The following is a 13,935-nucleotide window of genomic DNA, read 5'->3' on the forward strand; positions in this document are numbered from 1 at the left end:
GATGTCGCCTCTTCCTATCATTGTGAAGCAGAATTCACCAAGCTTTGGATTGTTCACCCATAATAGGGAACGTGAGCTGGGATTAGACCGTCGCGAGACAGGTTAGTTTTACCCTACTGATGATGTGTTGCAATAATCCTTTAAAAATGGAGGATAGGCATGCATAGGAACAGAGGTTTCAAAATAAGAGGCACTTCCTGATTGGATTTTCTGTGATACTCACAGACAATATTTTGACAGTTTTGGAAACTTTAGTGTTTTCTATCCTAATCTGACAATTATATGCATATTCTAGTTTCTGGGGCTGAGAAATAGGCATGTTTTTTAGCCAAAAATGAAAATACTGCCCCTACACGCAGAAGGGTTAACAGTCTGATGGCCTTGAGATAGAAGCTGTTTTTCATTCTCTCGGTCCCAGTTTTGATGCACCTGTACTGACCTCGCCTTCTGGATTATAGCGGGGTGAACAGGCAGTGACTTGATGATCTGAGCAGGAATCAGAGTTATGGTCAGATTTTCCAAATCTCTCTAGGAAGATCGTGTGGTCTACAGCTTATCATGAGATACTCTACCTTCGGCGAGCAAAACCTTGAGACTTCCTTAGATATCGTGCATCAGCTGTTGTTCACAAATGCATAGGCCGCCGCCCCGTGTCTTACCAGAGGCTGCTGTCCCTCTCGCACTCTTTCGTCTCTCTCCCTGTAATAAACCCCAGCTGGGCAATTTGGCTTATGAATGAAAAGTGTTTTTGCTTTCACTTACAGATATTTGTGTGTGTCTAACTGTATTGATACACTTTCAATTGGACAAATTAAGCCCCTCTGTATCACTCACAATGCTTTGCTTTATATGTTCTTCAATAGCAAATGGATCGTCTTCATGTGCCAAGCCAAGAGTTAGTTTTTTTTCTCGCAATTTCCTGTCGGGAAATCATTACTTTAAAAGGAAGAGAACATTCATTTCCCTCTCTTGTTGTTCATTTTCTTTGTCTGTCTGAAACGATTTGTTCTTATAGACAAATGGCAGCAGGGAGTCCCAGATTGCTTGTCTGGAGGGTGACAATGTTGTCTCTGTCACAACATTGGTTTGGAGGGTCACACTTGTCTCTGTCATCCCAAAGCGTTGGTCTGGAGGGTGAATCTGATCCCCCTTCATTACTCTGTTCTGATAATAGCCTGGTTCCATTTGGGCCTCAGTTGGACCTCTAGCTCTATTCATTAGCCCTGATCAATAGGATCCCTACAGCATGTCCTGTTCCTCTCATCAATGGTCCTTATGAATAGACGACTGACAAGGAGGCAGGCAGACAAACAGCCAGCCGGTCGTCCAAAGTCCTTATTCTCTGCATCGAGGGGTCCTCATAATGGACAGATATCCAGACAGGTAGGCAGAAGTGCCGAGCCTACATGTACCCCTACCTACATGTACAAATACTTTACCCCTACCTATGTACCTCAACTAACCTGTACCCCTGCACATTAACTTGGTACACTTTTATATAGCCTCGTTATTGTTATTCTGTGTTGCTTTTATTAAATTTTTTTGCTTTAGTGTATTTAGTAAATATTTTCTTAGCTCTATTTCTTGAACTGCAATGTTGGTTAAGGGCTTGTACTGTATGTAATTTCACATTAAGGTCTGCACCTGTTGTATTCTGCATGTGACAAATAACATTTTGATTTAATTGAGCTTGCCTGTTGCAAAGGAATCAATATAATAGTCACAAGTCCAAACCCCACCCATCTGGCACTCCAGGCAGGGTAAAGCAAATGCTCAACCTATTTGAATGATTTCAAAGACCATTTGTCATCGATACAGTGAGTACTACCTGTATCTGCAGTATAGAGATACTGTATTGTATGGCCTCTACTGTAGGTTACCCTATGGTTGCTTGTCCTCATCTGTCCTATCTTACATAATGCTGGTGTTGCATAAGATACTTTACTCTCCCCCTAGTGTTATTGGTACAGTATGGTTGTATTTTTGTCTGTGATATCTAAAGGCAGGGTAATGACATTACAAGGTTCTGAACACTCACTCTTAGTTTCTCGCTATCCCTCTTTCCTCTCTCTGCCCTCATCTCTCTTCCGCTTCATCTGTGCACCACCTTCAATCTCTCTCTCTCTCTCTCTCCTAAATTTCTCACTCTTGCCCCTCTTTCTTGATATTTTTCATGATTGTTCTGAATCGAAGGACCATGCAAGCTCTGTATTATCCCCTTAAGTGCTAAAATGTGTGCTAAAACTCTCCCACTCTACCCAGGTTAGTGTACCATGGCTTCTAAGCCCCATCCTCCTTTGATGAAGAAACACAGTCAGTCAGACCTGGTGAGCCGGCTGAAGACCAGGAAGATACTTGGGGTTGGAGGAGAGGATGACGATGGAGAGGTGCATAGGTCAAAGGTCAGTATAATTGTACAGTATAATAATACAGTAAGTGTGAACAAGCTCCTTCTCCATCACGGGTGGATCAATCGTTGACATTGTGCAAGCATTGACTAGAGGGAGATTCTACCATGATTTAATTCCTAAAAAGTAGTGTGGATAAAAAAATATAAAAAATGAATTGAATTATCTGCTATGACTAGAAGGTCCGATTATTTAGGGAACAAGACTGTATACTGCTCAGGATGTCTGTAAACAGTAGCTATACAAAGTGATTGAGAAGGCTGCATCAAGATCCTGACTAGAAGCTTGTTTCTTTTACTATTGTAATTTGCTGTCGTAAATGTTAGCAGCACCTCTAGTCACTATTCTAAACAGGAGGAGAGGCCTCGTTTACCACACTAAATGAATCACGCTTGAGCAATGTTTCAGTCAGGCCACTCACATCAAGGTTATGAACCGTGACTCACGGTTTGTTTGTTCACTTGTTGAGGCATCTGTTCTTGCAGCGACAGTCATTTGTCCTTGTGTTTGTTGTTTTAAAGTTGCAATCTACCTCAACCAACCAAGTTTAGTGGTATTAAATTGGACAGATGAGGCAAATAACAGTACTTTAGCTGTTAGTTTGAATCAGTATTTGGGTAAAACGCACCAAACAAGCTGTCGACCTAACCTTCAATGGATACAGCGAGCCACAACTGCAGATATCATACACAAGCGATGTCCTGCTCAATCTCTGACTCTTTGCTGCAAGTCTACACTGCAATGGAATATCACCATCAATACAATGAACATGTTCCCAAGGAAAGGCTTCTAAACCAAGGAAACGTGGCAATAGGAGAGGAATTCAGAATTCGGATTAAAAAAAACAGCCCTTCAGAACACCTAATCTATTATACATGGTGATGTACAAAGTATAAGGAATAAGACTGAACTATGTGCTTGTTCCCAATACCTCGGAGTACCAACAATCCTGCTTGATCTGTCTTAGACCTGGCATATGGAACAATAAATCAAGTCCGACTACTGTTTACATAGCCCCCTCCGCTGACACCAAAATAGCTGCCGACTTAATTCATGACCTTGTATCCAAGGCTGAGACAGTCACCTGAAGTAGTAAAGCTGATCATGGGAGAAATTAACATGTGCAATCTGAAAATTTTATAGAGAAGGATAAAAAGGTGGAGATTTTCAGGACTGTTTTGAGTCCACTGACTGGGCGACCCTGACGGACAAGCACGGAGGACCTGGTAGAGGCAGCGGATATAGTCTGAGTCACTGTTTCTGTGAGGATCTCATTATTCCCAAAAAGAAAGTCAACATCTTCCCCAATATTAAACCATGGGAAACTCGTGAATTAAGAGCTTCTCAAACTGAAAAATATTGTGTTTTTAAATCACGTGGCAGTAAAGAGGGAAGGAAAAATATTCAGAGGTGACTTTAAAGCAAAATCACGAAGTGCAAGGCAGCATACAAAGACTCATTAGAAAACCTCTAAGGACAGTAGTAAAGCCTGGCAAGGGCTACAAACCATCACAGGCTACAAACCAGAGACATTGTATGACTGTCTAATGACCTTGCTTTTGCAAGTGATTTGAACAGTTTCTATTGTAGGTTTGAAGTGTGATTTTTACATTGCAGCAGAAAGTGGCCTTGGACAGTATATAGACAGCATACCAGCTGTTGATATACAGATCTCTGTGAATGACTTCAAGCAAAACATTCAACATGTCAACCCACGAAAATCATATGGTCCAGATGGCGTCAGCAGCAAGGCACTTCAGGCATGCTCAGACCAGCTCACATTACTGTTCCAGAAGCTGTTCCAGCTGTCACTGAACAGTGGGATGATTCCAGACTTATGGAAGAAGTTGCTAATTGTCACAATCCCTAAAAACAGGCCAAAAGAAATGATTTATGCCCTGTAGCCATGACATCTATACCTAATGCAGTGTTTTGAAAAAAAATATTCAAAATCAACTTCTCTGGTCTCTCATCCCAATTAGACTCAAACCAATTTTCCTGCTGTGCCTCCAAGGAGGTGGGTGATGCGTTACTTGTGCATAAACTGGTCAACTTGGGTGTTAACCTCTTGAATCTATGGGGGCGCTATTTCATTATTGATTAAAAAAATTAAGCACAATATTTTGTCACGAAAAGATGCTCGACTATGCATATAGAGTGCCTTGCGAAAGTATTCGGCCCCCTTGAACTTTGCGACCTTTTGCCATATTTCAGGCTTCAAACAAAGATATAAAACTGTATTTTTTTGTGAAGAATCAACAACAAGTGGGACACAATCATGAAGTGGAACGACATTTATTGGATATTTCAAACTTTTTTAACAAATCAAAAACTGAAAAATTGGGCGTGCAAAAGTATTGGACTGAACATCAAAGGGGAGATGGTAAATGAAAAAGCAGAGGTTGCAACTCTTCTTTTTTTTTTCTTTTTACTTCTGTTACCAGCAAGATGGTCAGCAAGCTGCCCATCAGTTCTGGATTGTATGAAAGCAAACAAGTCAAGCAGTATTATGTAGAGTTAGGAGTTCCGCCAAACTCTTTTTCTTTTGCAAAGGTAGCAACAGCCAAAATAGTCAGTATGCTGGCAGAGCTTAAATGCTCCAAAGCCACAGGCCTGGATAATATTCCTGCAAGGTTTCTTATAGATTCTGCTGAGCAAATTGGCCCTTGTATTATGCTTATTGTTAATCTCTCTTGAACAAGGCACCTTTCCCAGGGACATGGAACAAGCTAAAGTTAGATCTCTGTATAAGGGGATAAAGTCTGACCCTGGGAGTTATAGGCCTGTATCTATCATCTGTGTAACCTCAAAGATCCTGGAGAGAATTGTACATGAGCAAATGTATGAATATGTTAACAGGGTCTCATGTATGTTTTTCTAAAACCTGACTGAAAATCATACTCCACTGATTCATTCCTACTTTTACTTGACTGACTTCATCAGGAAAAAGAGGGAGGGAAATCTGTGTGAAATGGTACTGCTTGACCTCCCGAAGGCCTTTTGATACAGTTAACCACTATCTCCTAATTTCCAAACTGGAGGCACTGGGGATAAGCAGTATCCCTCTAGGCTGGGTAAAGTCCTATTTATCAGGAAGGGAGCAAGTAGTAGAGGTTAATGGTTCACTGTCTCAGTCAAAACCAATGAGTTGTGGCGTTCTGCAGGGGAGACAAAGTTTACCTACGGGTAGTGTATGCCCATGGGCGACTTGTCTTGGTTCCCCCTTATGCCACCATCAAACACCATAACAAAAACAATACTCACAGGTGAGGACAAAGCGATATGGAGGTGCTCAAACAAAAGCGTGCTCAATACATAGAGGGAGACATGGTTGGAGCAAGTGAACCAGAGAGCTCTACAAACATATGGCATTTACAGAGAGATTGAGTTCCAGAGCAAACAACTGACAGGGTTTTTAAACCAAGGGAAATTAACTGTGATTGGGTAGGAAACAGGAGGTGTGTCTTCTGACAGATTGGTTACTGATTGGGGACTGACTGGGGACTGATTGGGGAGTGATTATTTCCACCTGTGAGGGGAGAAGGAGAGAAAAGAATAACACACACACAGGATATACACACAGGATACCTGTATCCGTAACATCCATATTATGGCAAGAACAGCTCAAATAAGCAAAGAGAAACGACAATCCATAATTACTTTAAGACATGAAGGTCAGTCAATATGGAATATTTCAAGAACTTAAGTGTATTCAAGTGCAGTCGCAAAAAGCATCAAGCACTGTGATGATACTGGGTCTCATGATGACCACCACAGAAAAGGAAGACCCAGAGTTACCTCTGCTGCAGAGGATACGTTCATTAGCGTTACGAGCCCAAATAAATGCTTCACAGAGTTCAAGTAGCAGACACATCTCAACATCAAATGCTCAGAGGAGACTGTGTGAATTAGTCCTTCATGATCAAATTGCTGCCAAGAAACCATTACTAAAGCACACCAATAAGAACAAGAGCCTTGCTTGGGCCAAGAAACACGAGCAGTGGACATTAGACCGATGGAAATCTGCCCTTTTTTAAGAGCGTCTGCTAAATGACTTAAATGTAATGTAAATGTATTCTGCGCTCTGGAGAGATGTAAAAATCTCCGCGCTCTGGTACACTCAGATGAGAGTGCTCTGAAATTGGTGTAGATAGCCAGAGTGAATTTAGATAAGCTCAGAATGACGTAAATAATCAAGTCAATAAACATTGGGTAGTTAGCCTGTAGTTAATATACTGTCAAGTTTGATTTTTAACTACATTTACATTTACATTTAAGTCATTTAGCAGACGCTCTTATCCAGAGCGACTTACAAATTGGTGCATTCACCTTATGACATCCAGTGGAACAGCCACTTTACAATAGTGCATCTAAATCTTTTAAAGGGGGGGTGAGAAGGATTACTTTATCCTATCCTAGGTATTCCTTAAAGAGGTGGGGTTTCAGGTGTCTCCGGAAGGTGGTGATTGACTCCGCTGTCCTGGCGTCGTGAGGGAGTGTGTTCCACCATTGGGGAGCCAGAGCAGCGAACAGTTTTGACTGGGCTGAGCGGGAACTGTACTTCCTCAGTGGTAGGGAGGCGAGCAGGCCAGAGGTGGATGAACGCAGTGCCCTTTTTGGGTGTAGGGCCTGATCAGAGCCTGGAGGTACTGAGGTGCCGTTCCCCTCACAGCTCCGTAGGCAAGCACCATGGTCTTGTAGCGGATGCGAGCTTCAACTGGAAGCCAGTGGAGAGAGCGGAGGAGCGGGGTGACGTGAGAGAACTTGGGAAGGTTGAACACCAGACGGGCTGCGGCGTTCTGGATGAGTTGTAGGGGTTTAATGGCACAGGCAGGGAGCCCAGCCAACAGCGAGTTGCAGTAATCCAGACGGGAGATGACAAGTGCCTGGATTAGGACCTGCGCCGCTTCCTGTGTGAGGCAGGGTCGTACTCTGCGGATGTTGTAGAGCATGAACCTACAGGAATGGGCCACCGCCTTGATGTTAGTTGAGAACGACAGGGTGTTGTCCAGGATCACGCCAAGGTTCTTAGCGCTCTGGGAGGAGGACACAATGGAGTTGTCAACCGTGATGGCGAGATCATGGAACGGGCAGTCCTTCCCCGGGAGGAAGAGCAGCTCCGTCTTGCCGAGGTTCAGCTTGAGGTGGTGATCCGTCATCCACACTGATATGTCTGCCAGACATGCAGAGATGCGATTCGCCACCTGGTCATCAGAAGGGGGAAAGGAGAAGATTAATTGTGTGTCGTCTGCATAGCAATGATAGGAGAGACCATGTGAGGTTATGACAGAGCCAAGTGACTTGGTGTATAGCGAGAATAGGAGAGGGCCTAGAACAGAGCCCTGGGGGACACCAGTGGTGAGAGCGCGTGGTGAGGAGACAGATTCTCGCCACGCCACCTGGTAGGAGCGATCTGTCAGGTAGGACGCAATCCAAGCGTGGGCCGCGCCGGAGATGCCCAACTCGGAGAGGGTGGAGAGGAGGATCTGGTGGTTCACAGTATCGAAGGCAGCCGATAGGTCTAGAAGGATGAGAGCAGAGGAGAGAGAGTTAGCTTTAGCAGTGCGGAGCGCCTCCGTGATACAGAGAAGAGCAGTCTCAGTTGAATGACTAGTCTTGAAACCTGACTGATTTGGATCAAGAAGGTAATTCTGAGAGAGATAGCGGGAGAGCTGGCCAAGGACGGCACGTTCAAGAGTTTTGGAGAGAAAAGAAAGAAGGGATGTAGTTGTTGACATCGGAGGGATCGAGTGTAGGTTTTTTCAGAAGGGATGCAACTCTCGCTCTCTTGAAGACGGAAGGGACGTAGCCAGCGGTCAGGGATGAGTTGATGAGCGAGGTGAGGTAAGGGAGAAGGTCTCCGGAAATGGTCTGGAGAAGAGAGGAGGGGATAGGGTCAAGCGGGCAGGTTGTTGGGCGGCCGGCCGTCACAAGACGCGAGATTTCATCTGGAGAGAGAGGGGAGAAAGGTCAGAGCACAGGGTAGGGCAGTGTGAGCAGAACCAGCGGTGTCGTTTGACTTAGCAAACGAGGATCGGATGTCGTCGACCTTCTTTTCAAAATGGTTGACGAAGTCATCTGCAGAGAGGGAGGAGGATTCAGGAGGGAGGAGAAGGTGGCAAAGAGCTTCCTAGGGTTAGAGGCAGATGCTTGGAATTTAGAGTGGTAGAAAGTGGCTTTAGCAGCAGAGACAGAGGAGGAAAATGTAGAGAGGAGGGAGTACTCACGTTAGGTAGCTAGCTAACATACCGGTACACACTGCTGTAATGATATGTTATGTGGTTTGTAAGGACAGCGTAGCTAACACCACCGAAGAAGGACTGTGATGATGGCATCTTAGGTAAGCAGCACTGGGCGTTCTTCTGTCCAACTTTTACATGGCTAGTAGTTAGCTCTTCCGATTCAGTGTTGGTTCATAACATTCTACTATGTACATACGTACATACAAACATACATACATACCGTAGAATGATAAATCATGCAATTATTATTCTCCAGCTAACCAAAAGCATTTATCTATGAATGCCTGTTCTCGTCATTTTCAGCAGTATTAATCTAACTTTCTTTCATGGCAACTCATAAGCAGGCCATGTCATATTTGTTTCATTGTCGATTATATAATTATATTTCATGACAGTAACGGTAAGCTTTTTTTTTACTGAGGGATGAAAGAACACCATCTGTCACGAAGAGTTAGGGAGTCTTTACAGAGTGTAGATGGTGCAGGTATCATTGCATATTTCCCATCACCTAATGAACAACCACAATACCAGTCTGGTGTTAACATTTCTGTGCTGTATTGACGTATCCTGAAAATGACATCTGCTGCTTTAGATTGAACGGTCATATCTCAGTTATTGTTTTCATATCTACAAAAAATAAGCTATTTTCTTTACTTTCAGAGAGCGAGCTGACCAAGGGGTCAAAAATGTAGATATTCCCAGATGTTCACTGCCCGAGGAAAAGGCAGTGGAAGCTTCATTGCTGGCAAAAGTGTCCATAACCAGAGGTAATTAAACTGTTCTGTGTTCTTTTTCTCCATCTCTGTCTGTCTTGTGAGACAGGTTCCATGTACAACATGCCTTAATTAAGGACATTCATAGACTTGTCCTGAAGCCACTCCTATGTCGTCTTGTCTTGTGCTTAGGGTCGTTGACCTGTTGGAAGGTGAACCTTCGCCCCAGTCTGAGGTCCTGAGCACTCTGAAGCAGGTTTTCATTAATAATCTCGTTTTTACTTTGCTCCATTCATCTTTGCCTCAATTCCTACTATTCTCCCAGTCCCTGCCACTGAAAAACACCCCCACAGCATGGTGGTTCCACCACCATGCTTCACCATAGGGATGGTGCCAGGTTTCCTCCAGACGGGATGCTTGTCATTCAGACCAAAGAGTTCAAACTTGGTTTCATCAGACCAAAGAATCATGTTTCTCATGGTCTGAGAGTCTTTAGATGCCTTTTGGCAAACTCCAAGCGGTCTGAGGTGTGCCTTCCGTCTGACCACTCTACCACAAAGGCCTGATTTGGTAGAGTGCTGCAGAGATGGTTGACCCATCTTCACGGAGAAACTCTGGAGCTCTGTCAGAGTGACCATTTGATTCTTGGTCACCTCCCTGATTAAGGCCCTTTTCCCCCATTTGCACAGTTTGGCCAGGCAGCCAGCTCTTGGAAGACTCTTGATGGTTCCAAACTTCTTCCATTTAAGAATGATGGAGGCCAATGTGTTCTTGGGGATCTTCAAGGCTGCAAAAATGTTTTTTGTGTCTGTGTCTTGAGACAATCCTGTCTCTGAGCTCTACAGACTTCCTTCGACCTCATGGCTTGGTTTTTACTCGGACTTGCACTGTCAACTGTGAGACCTTATATAGACAGGTGTGTGCCTTTCTAAATCATGTCCAATCACTTCAATTTACCACAGGTGAACCCCAAACAAGTTGTAGAAACATCAAGGATGATCAATGGATTCACCTGAGCTCATTATTGGGTATTGTGTGTAGATTGCTGAGGAACATTTTGTATTTAATCCATTTTAGAATAAGGCTGTAGCGTAGTAAAATTTGGAAAAAGTCAAGGGGTCTGAATACTTTCCAAAGGTACTGTATGTATACTGTAGCTAAGAAAGTAATAGTAAGTGTATGTTGTGTAGTAAGCTGTTAGTAGCCTATGTACCTCACCCTAATAATTTGGTAATTTTCTCCCTTATACCTTAGCCTACTGTTCTGAGTAGTTTGAACGGCCCAGTACGTCACTGGGGCCAAGCTTCCTGCCATCCAGGACCTCTATACCAGGCTGTGTCAGAGGAAGGCCCTAAAAATTGTCAGACTTTAGCCACCCTAGTCAAAGACTGTTCTCTCTGCTACTGCATGGCAAGCGTTACCGGAGCATCAAGTCTAGGTCCAAGAGGCTTCTGAACAGCTTCTCGCCCCAAGCCACAAGACTCCTGAACATCTCGTCAAGTGGCTACCCTGACTATTTGCATTGCCCCTCCTCCTTTTTACATCGCTACTACTCTCTGTTGTCATCTATGCATAGTCATGTCAATAACTCTACCTACATGTACATATTACCTCAACTAACCGGCGCCCCCGCATATTGACTCTGTACCAGTACCCCCCTGTATATAGTCTCGCTATTGTTGTTTTACTACTGCTCTTTAATTACTTGTTACTTTTATTTCTTATTCTTGTCTGTATTTTTTGAAACGGCATTGTTGGTTGGCGGCTCTTAAATAAGCATTTCACTTCTAAGGTCTACACCTGTTATATTTGGCACATGTGACTAATAAAATTGGATTTGATTTGACTTGGTGGTGCACATGTCGCCTATAGCCTCTTTTTAGAGAAATGTCATCATTATTGTAACAGCTTTCATTGTCTGCTTATGTCCCCTTTATTTATCCTACGGTTTTGACTTGGTGTACAGGGAGAATACTGTAAGAACAGCCCATGTTCTGAATTTTGCCGCTGTACATTTAAAAAATGCGGAATAAATTGTTATTGACTACGTCTGTCTTAACCCGCTCATGAATGTCTTAATCGAAATTACGGATTGCCTCTTATCCGCTTATCATTCCCTTATGCCGTAGTTTGTACATCTCAATTGTCAATAGAAACCATTTGTTTAACCCCTCTAGGGTATGTGGGATGCCAGCGTCCCACCTGGCCAACATCCAGTGAGATTGCAGAGCGCCAAATTCAAATACAATACTCATTATAAAAATTCAGAAAAGATACAACTATTTTACATTGGTTTAAAGATTAACTTCTTGTGAATCCAACCACGGTGTCAGATTTCAAAAATGCTTTACTGCGAAAGCATACCTTACAATTATTTGACAACAATGTTTGCACTCAGAAGACATTAATTTATTCAATAAATGTTCCTTTTGTTCGATAGTCTATTTTTGTATCCGAAAACCTCAATTTTGTTTGTTTTCTTCAGTAATCCACAGGCTCAAACAGTCACTACAGGCAGACAAAAAAATCTAAATTGTATCCATAAAGTTCATAGAAACATGTCAAACTATGTTTATATTCAATCCTCAGGTTGTTTTTAGCCTAAATAATCAATAATATTTCAACTGGACAATAACGTTGTCAATATAAAAGGTAAACAAGAAAGGCACTCTCTCTGGTCGCGCGCATGAAAAAGCTCTGACACAGCAGGGTCCACTCATTCAGCCTGCTCTTACTCCCTAAATTTTCAGAATACAAGCCTGAAACAATTTCTAAAGACTGTTGACATCTAGTGGAAGGCATAGGAACTGCAAATGGAGTCCTACGTCTATGTCTACTGTAATGGCATTGATTAGAAAACTACAACAAAAAAATCCTACTTCCTGAATGTATTTTTCTCAGGTTTTCACCAGCCAAATCAGTTCTGTTATACTCACAGACATTATTTTAACAGTTTTGGAAACTTTAGTGTTTTCCATCAAAATATACCAAATCTACTCTATGCATATCCTATCTTCTGGGCCTGAGTAGAAGGCAGTTTAATTTGGGTATGCTTTTCAACCAAAATTCCAAATGCTGCCCCCTACCCTAGAGAAGTTAAGCAAGTCAGCCATGTTTTTAAAAAAGGCAGTAAATGAGGCTGAATGAACTGTTTCGCTGATAGCCAAGTGTAGTGGTGGTAAGGATTCACTCCATGGTGCTGAAAAGAAGGCCCTAACAGTTTGTGGGCACTGTTTGCTGTCATGCATAATAACATGTTAAACAATTTTGCCCCACCAAGATGTACATGCTAAAATCACCACTGACTGTAACTCATCACACTCAAGAACCTCCGCCAATACCACTGACCCAGAAAAGCCAAGGCACTTATGCATTTTTCGACAGAGTAGCTCTAGGTCTTCGGAAAGCAGTAGTGATGCAGTCTCTCACCCGTCCTTTAACTTCTGTCGTTGGCTGAGTCTTACTGTGCGTTTGACTATGCATGCTTCTGGTGACCAAGCAGCACACAGGGCACTGCTTCATTCCAGTCTATTCAATACAAGTCATTAAGCATGCTTCTGGTGACTAAGCACTGTGCGGTCACTGCCTCCTACTTCCAGTCTTTCCAATAGTCATACACAGCATGATAGTCTCTTACACTGTGTTGGGCAGGCTACTGCTACAGTATGTTTTGTTCTCTTTACCTCTGTGTCTTTGGCATCATTAAAGTGAAGACTTATTTTATCAAATCAATTCTATGTAGTTATTATTACATTATTAAACTAATCATGTACATGCAATTAACTAGGAAGTCAGGGCACCAAGAAAAATCTTCAGATTACAAAGTTGTAATTTTCCTAATATAACTCTTCAGATATTTTAATATCTGGTCAATTAGTCTTCTAATTAATTATTCTTTACCTCACGTTTGTCTTATTCCAAACATCGTAAATTGTTGGTTATCTGCACGAACCCAGCCTTTACTATGAATCATCCATACACCAATTGTCTTAATTTATTTACTATCTAACTAAGTAATCACAGAAACACACAAACAGTAGATATGTCATTTGTAAGTCGCTCTGGATAAGAGCGTCTGCTAATTGACTTAAATGTAAATGTAAATATGGTTACAAGGAAATGATAGGGGAGGTTCCCTAGTGGGCTAAGCCGGTATGATGCTAAATGCTAATTCTTCGCACATGAACGCTCACTCATTCGGGAATAATTGCAATCAATATATATGTTTACGCTCAGTGTGTCGTTGTGATCTCTGGAATCGTGTGTCCTTTTGTTGGAGAGTCAGTTCACCATTGCCTCTCAGCCTCCCTGAATATCAAAAGTATTCCGTGGTTAGAATGGATACTTCAGATTACCATTCAGAAATGTTCTCATAGAAACGATGTATCAACACTCGTCATACGTGTCTCTTAAGTGTCCACGGGCCATTCCCACCTTCTCACAAGTGGACATTTTGTATCAAATGATCATTTTGGGGGATTTAGGAGTTCGCCATGTGAAATCCTTTGTTCTCTCTATGTGTCTTTTTCTGCATGGCCAGGGGGAGAGCGTCTCCTCCAGGAATTTACAAAC

General features: G+C 42.7%; 1 protein-coding gene across 1 annotated transcript in view; it reads left to right on the top strand.

Moving 5' to 3' along the window:
• LOC118400718 (tumor protein p53-inducible protein 11-like) overlaps window positions 1–13,935 on the top strand; it is an 84,499-nt gene that overhangs the window by 33,999 nt on the left and 36,565 nt on the right. Inside the window, exon 2 of the mRNA XM_035797728.2 lies at window positions 2,263–2,402. Coding sequence (XP_035653621.1) covers window positions 2,274–2,402 — 129 coding nt within the window. The 5' untranslated portion in view covers window positions 2,263–2,273. The remainder of the gene's footprint in view (window positions 1–2,262; window positions 2,403–13,935) is intronic.

This window comes from Oncorhynchus keta, chromosome 22 (assembly GCF_023373465.1).
Source record: "Oncorhynchus keta strain PuntledgeMale-10-30-2019 chromosome 22, Oket_V2, whole genome shotgun sequence".
In the NCBI taxonomy this organism is placed as follows: Eukaryota; Metazoa; Chordata; class Actinopteri; order Salmoniformes; family Salmonidae; genus Oncorhynchus; species Oncorhynchus keta.